The sequence below is a fragment of the Emericellopsis cladophorae genome, assembly GCF_022114955.1.
Source record: "Emericellopsis cladophorae strain MUM 19.33 chromosome Unknown NODE_45_length_187309_cov_120_362465, whole genome shotgun sequence".
NCBI classification, from domain to species: Eukaryota; Fungi; Ascomycota; class Sordariomycetes; order Hypocreales; family Bionectriaceae; genus Emericellopsis; species Emericellopsis cladophorae.
The window spans coordinates 109,154-123,526 of NW_026250970.1; the positions used below are offsets into that span (position 1 = coordinate 109,154).

At 54.7% G+C, this 14,373-nt stretch overlaps 4 protein-coding genes across 4 annotated transcripts; 3 read left to right on the forward strand and 1 right to left on the reverse strand.

Moving 5' to 3' along the window:
- Positions 1-481: 481 nt before the first annotated feature.
- On the forward strand, positions 482-2,126 carry J7T54_002814 (Oligouridylate-binding protein-like protein; the record flags this gene model as incomplete). Its single annotated transcript, XM_051508525.1, has 5 exons — positions 482-853; positions 906-1,001; positions 1,055-1,702; positions 1,756-1,876; positions 1,924-2,126. The coding sequence occupies 5 exons, from the start codon at positions 482-484 to the stop codon at positions 2,124-2,126; spliced, it is 1,440 nt and encodes a 479-aa protein (XP_051360402.1).
- Positions 2,127-3,929: 1,803 nt separating this feature from the next.
- On the forward strand, positions 3,930-6,724 carry J7T54_002815 (Dual specificity protein kinase YAK1; the record flags this gene model as incomplete). Its single annotated transcript, XM_051508526.1, has 4 exons — positions 3,930-4,667; positions 4,718-4,917; positions 4,966-5,864; positions 5,922-6,724. The coding sequence occupies 4 exons, from the start codon at positions 3,930-3,932 to the stop codon at positions 6,722-6,724; spliced, it is 2,640 nt and encodes an 879-aa protein (XP_051360403.1).
- A 1,346-nt stretch (positions 6,725-8,070) lies between these two features.
- J7T54_002816 (putative RNA-binding protein-like protein) lies at positions 8,071-9,169 on the reverse strand (the record flags this gene model as incomplete). The annotated part of the gene is made up of 4 exons (XM_051508527.1): positions 8,071-8,286; positions 8,343-8,822; positions 8,888-9,024; positions 9,094-9,169. The coding sequence occupies 4 exons, from the start codon at positions 9,167-9,169 to the stop codon at positions 8,071-8,073; spliced, it is 909 nt and encodes a 302-aa protein (XP_051360404.1).
- Positions 9,170-9,918: 749 nt separating this feature from the next.
- On the forward strand, positions 9,919-12,168 carry J7T54_002817 (uncharacterized protein; the record flags this gene model as incomplete). Its single annotated transcript, XM_051508528.1, has 2 exons — positions 9,919-10,392; positions 10,453-12,168. 2 exons carry the CDS (start codon positions 9,919-9,921, stop codon positions 12,166-12,168), a joined length of 2,190 nt encoding a protein of 729 aa, XP_051360405.1.
- Between the last annotated feature and the right edge of the window lie 2,205 nt (positions 12,169-14,373).

The window sequence follows — 14,373 nt, forward strand, 5'->3', positions numbered from 1 at the left end:
AGATGTGACCAATCACATGATGCTACAGGGGCGGTCTGGTGGCATTTCCCCTCATCAGGCACTCCTGGTGCGGTCCGCCTTTCGAGCTCATGTTGACTGGAGTTTCTGACCAGTGACCTCCACTCTTACATGAACATACTTTGAGAAAAAGGGCATCTTGCGATTCCAGGGCCAGGTCCTTCTTGTGTCCGTTTCCTTATCCTTTGTTCTGCTTTGCTGGTTTCTAGCTTTTCTTCCGTCTCCTGTCATCTCTCAACCATCATCAGGCGTGTCTTTGCTGTCACTTATGCCAAGCTCCCAGATCTTGTGTTTGTCCACGATTACGACCGACCTTTACTTTACGAATTTTTGGCTAGTCGGCTCTTAAACGACAGGTCTCCTAGCTCGTGCACGCGCGTAAGCAAACGAATACTGCGCTAGACATACGCAGCTGCATGCCGCACACGCTTCGCTTGCGCACCGCCACCATCATCATACCATCATGGCTGAGAACAACGCTCCTTCGGCGGCCGGCCAGCTTCCTCATGGGTCGCAACCCGGCGCAGGCGCGCAGGGCTTCGACAATGGTCAGAATGGGCAGCCTGGCGCATCCCAACTTCCGCCCCCGCCTCTTCATATCCCCCAGAACACCAATCCGATCCCGACAGCGCTCACCTCCCCTATGTCAGGAGGCGACAATTCGGCCATGATGTCTCCAACTTCCGGGGGCGGCTTTCGACGCGCCGCGCCAGAACCGAACAAGCGGGCGCTATACGTGGGAGGGTTGGACCAGAGAGTCACTGAGGATGTCTTGCGACAGATCTTTGAGACTACTGGCCATGTTCAGAATGTCAAGATCATCCCCGACAAGAACGTGCGTTGAGATCATACATCAAAGGTTTTCTGATCTGTACTAATGGGTCTAGGCCAAGGGCTTCAACTATGGGTTCGTTGAGTACGATGATCCTGGAGCTGCCGAGCGCGCTATGCAGACGCTCAATGGGCGTCGAGTACACCAATCGGTACGATCGTGACATAAGCTCACAGTCCAGACTGTGCTAACAACCTTTGCCAGGAAATTCGAGTCAACTGGGCGTATCAGTCTACTACTTCGAACAAAGAGGATACGTCTGGCCATTTTCACATCTTCGTCGGGGATCTGTCCAACGAAGTCAACGATGAAATCCTTATGCAAGCTTTTTCCGCCTTTGGCTCGGTCTCGGAAGCCCGTGTGATGTGGGATATGAAAACAGGTCGCTCAAGGGGCTATGGCTTCGTCGCGTTCCGTGATCGCCCCGAGGCCGAGAAGGCATTGAGTTCGATGGATGGCGAATGGTTGGGTTCCAGGGCGATCCGCTGCAACTGGGCAAACCAAAAGGGCCAACCCTCGATGGCGCAGCAGCAGGCCATGCAGGCCATGGGACTTACGCCCACCACTCCGTACGGCCACCATCAGTTTCCCTCGAATGGCGTTGGTAGTTTCGATGCTATTCAGGCTCAGACGCCAAACTGGCAGACCACCGTCTACGTCGGCAACCTGACTCCGTATACCACTCCTCAGGAAGTGGTGCCTCTATTCCAGAATTTTGGCTTCGTTCAGGAGTCGCGTTTCCACGCGGATCGAGGTTTCGCGTTCATCAAGATGGACACACACGAAAACGCCGCCATGGCTATCTGCCAGATGAATGGATACAATGTCAACGGGCGACCACTCAAGTGCAGCGTAAGTTGGAACTCGTCAAGCGATTAGCCTACCAGTGACTGACCGCGCAAAAGTGGGGCAAGGACAAGACTCCTGGAGCTCAGGCCTTTGACCCATCCTCACCATACAGTCCTCAGAGTGCGGCGACGCCTGGCGGTTTCCCCGGCACGCCCACGTTCTACCCGCAGTATGGTGGTAAGTGCATGATGGCGATATTCTCGTGGGACAACACTGACTTCGAGAAGCGCAGTACAGCGGTCAACAGAACAACTTTGGTGCGCCTCACGCTGGATCTCCCGCCGGATTCCCTGGTTCCCCGATGGGGTACGCACCACCTCAGAGCGCTGGTGGTTTTGGTCGAGGCCAGCAAGCTCCTCAGACTCAGTGGTCCCCGCCTGCTGCGGGACAGAACTTCAACAATGGCTACAGCGGCTATCAGTCGTAAGACGCAATTGCCGTCCTTAAAACAGCACCCAGACCGAAATGTGGACTGGACGAGACAGACGGTTCCCTGGGGCCGTGCGTGGAGGAAGATCTGGGTAAGACTCGCAGTGATCAACATTTTCTCTTTCTTCGGATACCTTTCAAGTTTGTCGTCTCATCTCTCTTGTCGTGACAGAACAATTATGGCTGCTCGATATATGTGGAATTCTCTTTGGCTATCATGATTTTGGTGATTTACTTCTTGTCGTGTTTACTCTTTTTACCACATGTTATTCCCAGTTGCTGTCGAGTAGCTGCAGCTCCAGCATCAGCCCTTTTCTTCGCACGTTTCTCTCTTTAATGTCTCGCTATAGTTTGATGTAGGATGCGACCACGATGACGACTTGACGAATTCAAATGATACAGGGAAAAGCGAAAGGCATTCTGCGAGTCAGGTGGTGCGGTCTTTAGGGGGTAGGCAGTTGCCCCTGAGCTTGGCGCGTCTTCTCTTCTTCTTGCAGTACCAGCCATGGGCCCACGAAGCTCCCTAGCTAGATCTGTTGGTCATTCCGGCAGGATTACAGTTGCGGCTGGAGACAGGGGATCGACAGCTGTAGCCTATGCTACGTTCTTGTGGGTTTAGTAAAACACATCTACCGATATTACATATTGTATCTCCTCGACTGTGGTACAGGTAAGAGAGCACCAGCAAGGTTGGGCCAAATCTTCGAAAAGATATGTCACTAGATGCTCTTGGCCTACTTGTAGCAATGTCCAAGAGTAAGGTACCTGTACGCTTCATCGACTAAGGTACTGGGCGCAACCTGTGCCTTCTGCTGAAGCACACAGGGTGGTTGCTGGTTCTCCGCAGAGGCGCGATTCCAGTCGTGGCGAAAAATTACCCAGCTCGGACAGATTTCTCGGACAGGTCTCTCAGGAGGTTGGAAGAAGATCACAGGCGAGGCATCATATCGTAGTACATGTATTAGCGTGGGGATGCTTTTTACCTTGGTCCATGTTTGGGCTCTGACGCTCAAAACCCAGCCATTTTGTTGGCTGGCTGCCCAATCCCACATGTAACGCACTAGACGACGTGATGCCTCCAGCCTTTATTTCAGGCCCGTAGCAACGTAGCCGCCCGCCCGCCCACCCACCCAGCAGGGCCCGGCCATTACGACGTTCCCCACTGCCAGGCTGGACACCAGCGCCCTCGGGTCCGTCCCAGTCCCAGTCCCAGTCCCAGTCCCAGTCAGGCCCTCCACGTCGCAGCATCCTCTCAACCCAGTCAGCCAGCCCAATAGCTGTCTATCTGGCTGAGGTCGACGAGCCTTTTCTTTCTCGACTTGGTCAGACGCCTCCTCTAAGCCCTCGCGCTGTTTCCAGCCAAGATTGCTCCCAGACCGACCACAGCGACCGACAAAAACATTGCCGCCTGGTCCCTCGACCGCATTGCCTGTGTCAGATCACTGGGCTCTTTGCCCTCGTCGCAGTACTACCTAGGTATCTTGAGCTTCGGCTACCTGCGTGCCTGCCTGCTTGTCACCGCCGCCACACAGTCGTCTGTCGTCGCTGGCTGCTGAAAACAATCCCGTCACGAGTCGTTTCGGCTCGGCTCCTACGCGCAACAGGTCGCTCCAGCTTGCTTGCAGCTTCGTTTGCGACGATTCGTGGAGCGAATGCGATTGCGCTAAATACTTCATCTTCAGACCAGCTTCGTCACTGACGATAGTGACGACGCTGCCGCCGCCACTCGGGCGAGTCGACGACCGACGCCTACAGCTCGCCAAGTTTGTCTATCGACCTTGCCCACCTCCGACGACTCAAAATGGATCCCCAGTGGCAGCAGTCCTATGCTGATTCCCCGGGTGCATCCCAGCGACACAATGGCATGCCGCACCAGCAGCAGCAACAACAACAAATGCCCCGCGACTACGCGCCCCAGCATCCGCAGCAGTCGGCTCCACCACCGGCTGGGTACAAATATGACCATTATGGAACCCTGTCGGTCGGCGCCTCGACACCTGGTAGCAATCCGGCAACGTCTCCAATGGTGGTAGCTCCGCAGACTCGCGACGGCAATGGTGATGTCGCCATGCACGACGCCGGGATGAAGTACCCCATGAGGCCTCATCACCAGTCGCACCACTCCTCCTCCTCTGCCGCTCAGCGATACTCGCCAATGGATACCCTGTCATCCTCCTCTCCCTACGCGCCAAAGCCGCCGCAGTATAGCCAACCTCCGCCTCAGCAACGGCAGTCTCCTTCGAAGCAAGGGGAGTACATGCAGAGCCCGTACTATGGTGGACGCCAGAGCCAGCAGCTACCTCCTCTCTCACCATACTCGCCAACTCACGATGGCTACCCTTCGTCGGCAGTAGCCGCCTTGGATGCGTCCTATGCCGCCGACCCCAAATCCCCCCGTCGACAAGCGCCACCGCCGATGCCTTCTTCGCGAGGACCGGTACCCGAGTTCAGGAAGATCCGGGGCGCTAATGATTTGCGGCCAAAGAACAGCCAGCAGCCCCCGTTTCGCAGAGCGAACCCAGAAGGAGGTTTCATCAGCGTACGTGTGGTGCATCCCAATGAAGCCATTCCTGCGCTAACACCTTATAGCCTCTGCAAGCCCTGACTAGCCATCTACCAGCCACCTATCGCATCTGTAATCCTGAATTCAAGTACGAAACATCGCGGAACCCTCGACGAGTCTTGACAAAACCAAGCAAGGGGACGAAGAATGATGGCTACGACAACGAAGACAGCGACTACATCCTATATGTGAATGATATCCTCGGCTCCGAGGAGGCGGGACACAAGTACGTCAATACTAAAATTACGAGAAGCGGTATTAACGTGGGCACTAGGAACCGATATCTTATCCTCGATGTGCTAGGTCAAGGCACATTCGGCCAAGTCGTCAAGTGTCAGAACCTCAAGACACAGGAAGTCGTGGCTGTCAAGGTCATCAAGAACCGCACGGCGTACTTCAACCAGAGCATGATGGAAGTGTCGGTGCTCGATCTGCTGAACTCCAAACTTGACAAGAACGACGACCATCACTTGTTGAGACTGAAGGATACCTTCATCCACCGCCAGCATCTCTGCTTGGTCTTCGAGCTACTGAGCGTCAACTTATACGAGCTCATCAAGCAGAACCAGTTCCGTGGCTTGAGCACCACGCTTGTTCGGGTATTTGCGCAACAATTGCTCAATGGATTGGCGCTGCTGAACAAGGCTCGACTCATCCACTGCGATTTGAAGCCCGAGAATATCTTGCTCAAAAATCTTGAGAGCCCGATTATCAAAATCATTGATTTCGGTTCAGCCTGCGACGAGCGCCAGACGGTGTACACATACATTCAGTCGCGCTTCTACCGATCTCCCGAGGTGCTCCTTGGCCTACCCTACTCGTCTGCCATTGACATGTGGTCTCTCGGCTGTATCGTGGTGGAGCTGTTCCTAGGATTGCCTTTGTTCCCCGGCTCGTCCGAGTACAATCAGGTCTCCAGAATTGTCGAGATGATGGGCAATCCGCCCAACTGGATGCTCGAAATGGGCAAGCAGTCTGGCGAATTCTTCGAAAAGAGGCAGGATGAGTTTGGTCGGAGAAACTACCAGCTCAAGAGTATGGAGCAGTACGCAAGAGAGCACTCCACGAAAGAGCAGCTTAGCAAGCGTTACTTCACGGCCAATACTCTGCCCGAAATCATCAAGACGTACCCCATGCCCAGAAAGAACATGAAACAGAGCGAGATCGACAGAGGTAAGTGAAAATTAATCAGGACTTGATTCAAGACATTGCTAACCAATCCGTCCTCAGAGATGAGCAACCGCATCGCCTTTATCGACTTTGTCAGGGGTCTGCTTACGATCAACCCGCTTGAGCGGTGGTCGCCCCAACAGGCCAAGATGCATCCTTTCATCACACAGCAAAAGTTCCAAGGCCCATTCGTGCCACCCATGAACTTGAAATCGAGCTCGCTCAATCGCTCACCTGCTCCGGGCACCCAGCAACAGCAGCAAGCTGAGGCTTTGAGTAAGCAAAGGGCCCAGGCAGCCCAGGCCCAGGCATCGACCGCACAAGGGGCATATGGACCCGTGCCTGGAGGCCAATACCCTCCGTCGGCTCACCCGCAGGCGCCAGTGTATGTCAGCAACAACGTGTACTCACCCGGCGGCGGCAACATGCCTCCTGCCTATGGCGGTCAACAGAACCAGTACGGTCAGATGGTCATGCCGCAGCAGCAGCCGCAACAACCGCAGCAAATGCAAGGCGGTCAATATGGCAACATGCCTCAACCAAACGTGTACCAACAGCAGGGCATACGGTCCAACAGACAGCGTGCCTCGACTATGGAGCAACAGCAGAGCGGTATCCCGGCCGCTATTCAGCGTGTTGCTAGCCACTTGGATCCCAGCCACCCCATTCGCCTGCAACCGAGTCCGGCGTACTATCCGCCGACCGCGGATGGATCGCAAGTAGTGGACTCTTCGAGGGGTGCCCAGCGAAGGACGAGCAGGACTCAGCAGGGCAGCCGGAGCAATCGCGACTTCATACGAAACCTGGAGGAGCGAACACTGGAGGAAGGCTTCATGGGAGGTAACCAGAATCCATGGCATTGAGAGGCTGGCCTGGTGCGACGAGATCTTCCAAGCCTCACTGGGTGCCAACGGGGCTAGGCCATGCTCCGACTCCAACTCGCAGCGGTCCGCAGTGTGCGATGCGTCCGGTCGGCCTTGCCACGATCATCTGCCACGCTGTCATCAAAACTCTAAACCAAACTCTAAAAATATACGTTATTTACCAGGCATAAAGCCTCACCTCCGACCACCTCTTCTAGACTTTACAATAACAATACCTTTACTCTGCCCACGAATTCCGCTCGATACATTACAAGTAACCACCACCACAATCGATTATAAGCTGCCACCACAACCTGCTACTATGGCACCCTACCAAGCCCCAAAGAGAGTCGGCGACCTCACGCTTGAAGAATTGGAGGAGTTCTTTGTGAAGCTGGCATCAAGAATCGCTGCAGAGATGGCACCAAGAATTGCTGCAGAGATGGCACCAAGAATTGCTGCAGAGATGGCACCAAGAATCGCTGCAGAGATGGCACCAAGAATTGCTGCAGAGATGGCACCAAGAATCGTTGCGGAGATGAACGATTATAGGCCGTCCATCTACAACCTACGTGTATTACGTGGCCTATCTCACGAAGCGAGGCTTAGGATTGCCTCTGCTGGGCACCACGTTCTACAGTTCCTGGCATAGTTTGCAAGGAATTCGACTGCCGTGGTATGTGTCTCATCTTCAACATAGTTATAAGAAGTATACTTACGTTTGGCAGGTCGTATATATCGCTATCGCGGACGTGTATAGCGAGACAATGGCCTTTATACGCAACGCAGCATGGGTATAGTATACGTGCTCATTAGGCGAATATGAACTTCAGCTAACAATCAGTAGATTATTGCGATAGTCGCGGGAATAATAACCGGTCTGGGAATTGTATGGACTGGGCTCAACCATCGTTAATAGCGTCCTTCATGAAGCGAATATGATAGCGATTCACAGGGGCGGCCCTGTGCCCATGCGTGGGTATCGGTATGTACGAAGATCAGGATGGCATGGCATGGCATTGCACAGCAAGGGATAGGCTGATGCCACTCCTGGGCGTTTTCGTCGATAGCGACAAACACTGTGTCCGACTGTTGTAAAGGGACACGAGGCAGCGAATATATACGATTTCCCATGTCGATGGCGATGGCGCGACGTAAAAAGGGGGCGTCGGTGAACAAAAAGTTAACCTTAGATCTGTTTGGCTTGATGACTGCACGTGCGGAATCCCGAAACGCCTGGTATCCGAATACCTTACCTACCTACTCCTGTGTATGCACCTGTATGTCGCCCATTGAGCCCAATCATCTTTTCGCACACGGGCGCTCAGATCAAGTGAGATGTCCATCTATTCCCCCACTCGACCGCGCTGTCCGCGTCCGCGACCCCTCCCAGCTGGGTGGCTGACAATTTTATCACTATACAGCCTCTGGGTCTGTTTGGGGTCGGGGAAGCCGTGGGAACCATCGACGACTTGCTCCTCGGCTCTGGATGCGCGTGTCGCCGTCGTGCTGGCTTCCCCGCCGCCGATCTTGGGATACATTTTGAGTTTTCGACCATCGGCCTGACGAAGGAGAGTGTCAGTAAATACGAGACCCAGCTTCTAGGGGAAAGGCTCACCGTCTTATCGTTGAAGGTCTCAATGACTCTCTCGCCCCCTTCCCGCGAAGCGAATACCATCTCCACCACCATGAACGGCTGCGTCTTAATGACTCTGCACTGCTCCATCGGCCCGCCGATCGGGGTCATGGCGCTCTCGACGTCCGCTGCAGTCGTTCCCGGGGCAAAGTTCTGACCCATCACGGTGAAGGGCCCCGCGAGGCCGCGAATCGATATGCCCTGAGGGGGGCTTCTAATGTTGGCTTGCGACTGGACGGCGGCCGAGTCGAGATCCATGCGGTCGAGAGCGGTTGCGCGTCGTGCCGCCTTGTTGCCGCGCGGACCTGTGGGCGGTGCCTTGGCGTTGGCGCTGCCATTGGTGATGCGGGACTTGAGTGAGCGGGCGTTGTTGACGGTGTTGTGTAGATCATGGGTCCATTCGCCGTTGACGTTGCCAGCGGGCGCCGGAGCTGCTCGAGAGCCCAGTGATGCACGGGGCTTCTTCTCCATGGTCAGAATAGGTCTCGGGAGAGGGAGACAGCTGGGCAGTATGGGCAAGGGAGTACCTTCTTGACGCCCACACGGCTGGCTAGGGAGCCACCGGGGGTCTTCTGCGACTTGAGGGTTGAGGGAGCACTCTGGCGACGGGACTTTGTGGAGAAGATCTTTGTCGCGAGGTCTTCATTTCGCTTGCGCTCGCGAGCTAGGAAGAGGCGCCATGTTAGCCGGGGTGCGCAATCACGTGGTGGACACTGGAGGAGGGCGATCGTACCGTTTGTAACGAAAGACTGAAAGTCGTTGGTAGCGGTGGCAGCCTTGTGCTTTGCCTGAGCTTTGGTGGGTGCCATGATGGGCAATGGCTCTCGGTTTCCAGGACGTTATGGATAGGAATCGTCTTAGGTGTGGTGGTAGAAAAATACAAATCGTCCACCACGTTGCGGATGGTTATAGGGCTGAGGGTGATGATGATAGGGCGAAGTACGCGACAGAGAGCGCGCCGGCTTTACACAGCTGCGGCTTTCGACGTGGGGATTTATTTTATGGATGGGATTTGGAGTGTCGCTCCCGCGCTAACCTGTCTGGGAACATACTTTACCTACCAGCCAGGCCAAATGTTAGCTTTCGTGCCGTGTTGGACTTTTCCTGCTTATTCGTGAAATTATATAATTACCACTAGGCTTGCTATTATTGGGATCGTGCATTCATATGTGCCTCCAAACTGTCCAGCTGCAAAACACTGACTGATGCTGTTGCGAAACCTCTGGGCACGCTCATGTTGGTTTGCTGCGCTGCGACGAACAATGTTGTTGATTCTTTCAGGTAGTGCACAATACCATTAGGCACGGGTAAAGCGACGAAGGATACTTCGCAAGATATTCAGTGCCCGAAAGCAATCATGGGAAGAGTTTGAGCATATAGAAGCTTCCCGTTGGGTCACGTGCAGGGTAAGTTCTTTGGGAACCAGGCACATGGAGGGCGTCGAGTGACGCACTAAGCCTTTCACGTGCTAGGGGCGTCACAGACACGCGACCGTCCGATAAGATAAGCTTTGCGATTTTCCGTCGAGCTCCATGTCGCCTCCAAATTCCGCGGCCTCATGCGCTTTGGCGACAGCACTGTCTTTTCCAACCCAGCCATGTCGCGCAACATATCGAGCTGCGGAAACGGCTTGCGGAGAGCTGTGGCGACAGCCTTGCCGTTAAGGAGCACGGCTGTCGACGCTCTACCAGCACTCACGCAGCGGCAATACTCGTCCGAGCCTGCTTCAGCCCCAGGGGATGCCCCCAGAACATTGGACGTGGAAGTTGAGGATCCTGCCGCAGCGGAAACGAAAGCCAAGGCGAAATTCAACCGTGTTGTGAAGAATCAGCTGCAGCACATGTCCGATGACCCATATGCGATCGCACATTATGTCGAGAAAGCGCTCGACCGTGGTGCCTTTGAAGAGGCGATCACTGTGACCCGCAAGCTCACAAGTCAGGGGAAGCAGCTTATCGTGGCATGGAATCATTTGATTGATTATCAGTTGAAGGGTCAGAATGTCAAGGAGGCACTCAAGATCTTCAATGATGTGAGTCTATGACAACCCCCCCCTATATGGCCGACGTCCCGAGCTAACCCTCCCCCAAAGATGAAGAAGCGTGCGCAATTCCCCAGCGTGAGGACGTATACCATTCTCTTCCGAGGTCTCGCCAATTCAAAACACCCAAAGCATGCCGTCGCCGAAGCGGTCAAGCACTACAATGTGCTCCTAAACGACAAGCGCATCGAGCCCAACTCTACCCATTTGAACGCCGTCCTCAACGTTTGCGCCAAGGCTGGCGACATGGACAACCTCTTCCTCATCGCGCAGTCAGTCAACAACAATACCCGATCGCCGACTGCGTACACATATGCGACGATTCTGCACGCCCTGCGCCATCATGCCACGGATGGTATGGCGGATCTCACAGAGGAGCAGAGAATCACCAACCAGCAATCCACCATAGACCGGGCTCAAAAGCTCTGGGTGGAAATCATTAGGAAGTGGAAGGAAGCCAAGCTTATCATAGACGAGGAGCTCGTGTGCTCCATGGGCCGCTTGCTGCTCATGTCGCCCAATATCGAGGAGAAACGGAGGGTCTTTCAGCTGCTCGAGCAGACTATGAATATTCCCAACCTCATTGAGAACCCGGAACTCGGCGCGGAGAGAGACGAGAACATGAAGGACATCGCCAGAAGCGCACCCTTGGCCGTGCCCAATTCTCCCAAGACGACATATGCCGTCCCAGGACGCAACACGATGTCGCTCATCATGGCCGCCCTGGCGTCGACACGCGAAATCACCTCGGGCATCAAGTACTGGAACCTGCTGGTCAGCCACTACGGAGTCCTCCCGGACCGCGACAACTGGCTTCGTATGTTCGGCATGCTCAAGGTCAGCAAGTCCAGTGCCTACGCTTCTGCTATCCTCGACATTGTGCCCGCCGAGTATATTGATGGAAAGCATTTCAAGATCGCCATGGAGACCTGCGTCCGCGATAGTCTCAACCGAAATGCCGTGAAGAATGCCACGGCCGTGTTGGACACCATGCTTCGGCGCATGAAGGAGCCCGATCTGATGACGCTCCGCCTCTATCTCCGCGTGGCCCTGGTCACGCACAAGCAAATCCGCGCTCAGGCGGCAGCGGGTGACCTCGATGCCGCCAAGCGCGTCTACGGCGAGCAGATCACCCTTGCCCTGTCCAAGCTCTGGGAACCATATCGCCAAGCCCACTATCACCACTTTGAGCTCGTCAAGCCCATGAGTGAAGTGAGCAAGAGGATCAACTACAACAACCAGCGCGAGGTGATTGCCCTCGCACGTTCCATGGTCAGCGCTTTCGACAAGGTCTTGCATGAGCAGATGCTGTCCGAGTCCGATCTCAAGGAAATCAAGCACACCGCCGCCCACATCAACCGTCAGATCAAGAACTTCTACAGCACCCGCGAGCAGAAGGAGCCCAGACTTCCATCGGCGATTCAAAGGCAAAGGGACCACGGAGATGACGCAGATAACAACTCGCCAGCCCCCCAGCACGAAGAAGGCGAGCACATGTTCAAGGGCAAAGAATGGGTATGGGACACCTACACGTCCCCTACGAAGCCGGAGCGACCTCAGCGTGAGAAGCCGGAGAGAACCACCAACTCGCGCGAGGGAGATGCTCACAGAAAGCCTCGGGAGCAGAACCACAGGAACAAACCCGGCCGTTCTGGGTCGGCTGGCGGGCTGGGCTCTAAAGCACGAGCACGCTATTCGCGAGAAGCTCAGCTGGATCAGAAGAAGGATGGCCTACAGCATCGCGATCGGCGCTTAGTGGAGGAGTGACATGCTAAGAGCAGGGCGCGTTTTGGCAAAGGCCCGGCTTGAGGCAGACTTAAATTCTTGCCATGTGTAACATTACGAGAGGGTCGGTGGGGATTGGGCAACACCTATTGCATAGCACCGCGGCGTATTGGGACTTGGGTCATCCTCACTTTTTGCAGTCATTGTGTCGTCGAGGCACAGTACGTTGTATACTTACTGTGTCATTTCCTTCTCACCGCGCAATCGGCCTACGATACCAATACAACTAAAGACTGTTTTCACCTCCTTTGATTCTCTGTCAGCAATCGCACATGTCCAATGGTAGACTTTTCCCACCAAAGCCTTGGGCTCGATTACAGCCAATGTCCATCACACATGTCCATGACCGGAGTGCTCTGTGACTGTGCGTCCTGTGAACCGCAACTGGAGGTATCGTATTGGTCTTCTGAGCCCGTTCCCCGACCGCCGCGCCTGAACGTCGAGATCTGCTCTCCCATGCTGTGCAGACCAGCTACAATGCTCGCTCGGCCATCGGTCGAGGCCGAGGCAGTTATGACTCGCATGATGTTCTTGTAGCTTGCCTCTTCAGGATTATCCTTGAGAAGGGCTGGGCCAGCACTTGTCGTCTGCAGCCCTGAGGATGACATCTAACCATAGTGCCTCTCGGATTCACAAGATTCTAGCGAGTCAATTGTCGCTTCGCAAGATGAAACCTCTGAAACTGTGCTCAGTGGCCCGGGTCGAGCATCTTCGGAAAATCGCGTGGATCCTGGCACAGACAACGTATAATCATCTGCAGAAGGTGTATCTTCCTGTTGACTTAACGAAGCTTGAGAACTGCAATCGCCATCAGTCTCCGCGAATGATGGCTCAGATGGAATGTCGGAAGGATGCCACGTGTGCGTCTGAACGCCATGTTCGTGGGCAGCAAGCTCTGAAAGCTTCTGTTGCTGACGAGGCTCGTTAGGAGACTGCTGGATTGTTCTGCGACGCCCAGATGCTTTCAATTTGCTGACGTGTGGCAAACGCATCGGAATGGATTCCTCGAGTATCTTGTCAATGAAATAAGCCGGGACGCGAGACGCCTGGCTATCAACCCGCTGAAGACAAAATTGCTCAAGTCTGCACCGATCCAGGCCCACACTGCTCTTGGATGAGAGTAAAATGCTTCTGGCATCGACATGCCCTGCTCTACGACAAGGTTTCGGCTCTGCGAGTGAAATTTCGGATCCGCGAGACTTGGACCTACGATCCCAGCGAAGCTTGAACAGACTTGCCCGTGGAGGTGGCTTCGACAAGGTCCCCAAAGTCTGAGCGACCGGTTTGCTATCTGGCTCTTCGAGGTCGAATTTGCCAAAGCCAGCTTTCTCCAGCGCACTGCACAGAGTATCACTCGGAGTCTGGCCTGAGATGGCGGGCAACAGCCTCAGAGCAGGCACAGTAGGGAACGGCGATGTGCCTACTTCATTTCGAATCGGAGAGGATTCTGCTGTGATAGTGCTAGAATCGTCAAGAGACTCGCTAAAGAGCGAGTCAAATGTCCAGTGGCTGGATTCAGTAGAGGAACGATCCCGTTGCAATCTTGTTCTCACAGTCCGAAAGATTTCGCTCAGGCTGTCTCGTCTCCGGACAGCAGCAGCCGGCGTTACTGATGGTTCAAAGTTTAGTCAGAAGCTTGAATAGCAAGCCATTGGTCACTCACCATGGTGCACTACAAAATCGCCCTTCCGAGGGCTGACTTTACAGTCGTCTGAGGACTTCACGCCTTTGACGGGCGTTGCAGGGGCCGACATTGGCCTCGCCCGCTAGGCGAGGGTGTGCGTTCTGTCTTTACCAGGCGGGCGAGACAACAACGAGTGGAAGAACATTATGCAGATGCAGATGCAGATGAGATGTAGCGCTACACGGTGGACGGCGCAGTGTGTAGTAGCTATAATGTTATGATGAATGAGCGAATGGAAGCTCTGCTTTGTCGGGGGACGGGAGAGTATTCCTTTATTTAGTCGAGATCTCTAACAATACCCCTCGGCGACATGGTGACCTGCACCTGCCCCGATGCTCAAGAGTCACCCCGACCCGGTAGAAAGCGCAGCAGGAGCAAGATCGATCCCCTTGCTCCCGATCAAGGAGGGTGGCTGCGATTCACCATACTGCTCCGAGGAAGGCAACTGGGCTTCTCAATAGATCACGAAAGCACAAAGGTCCCTCCGTCCGACTGAGAGAAAT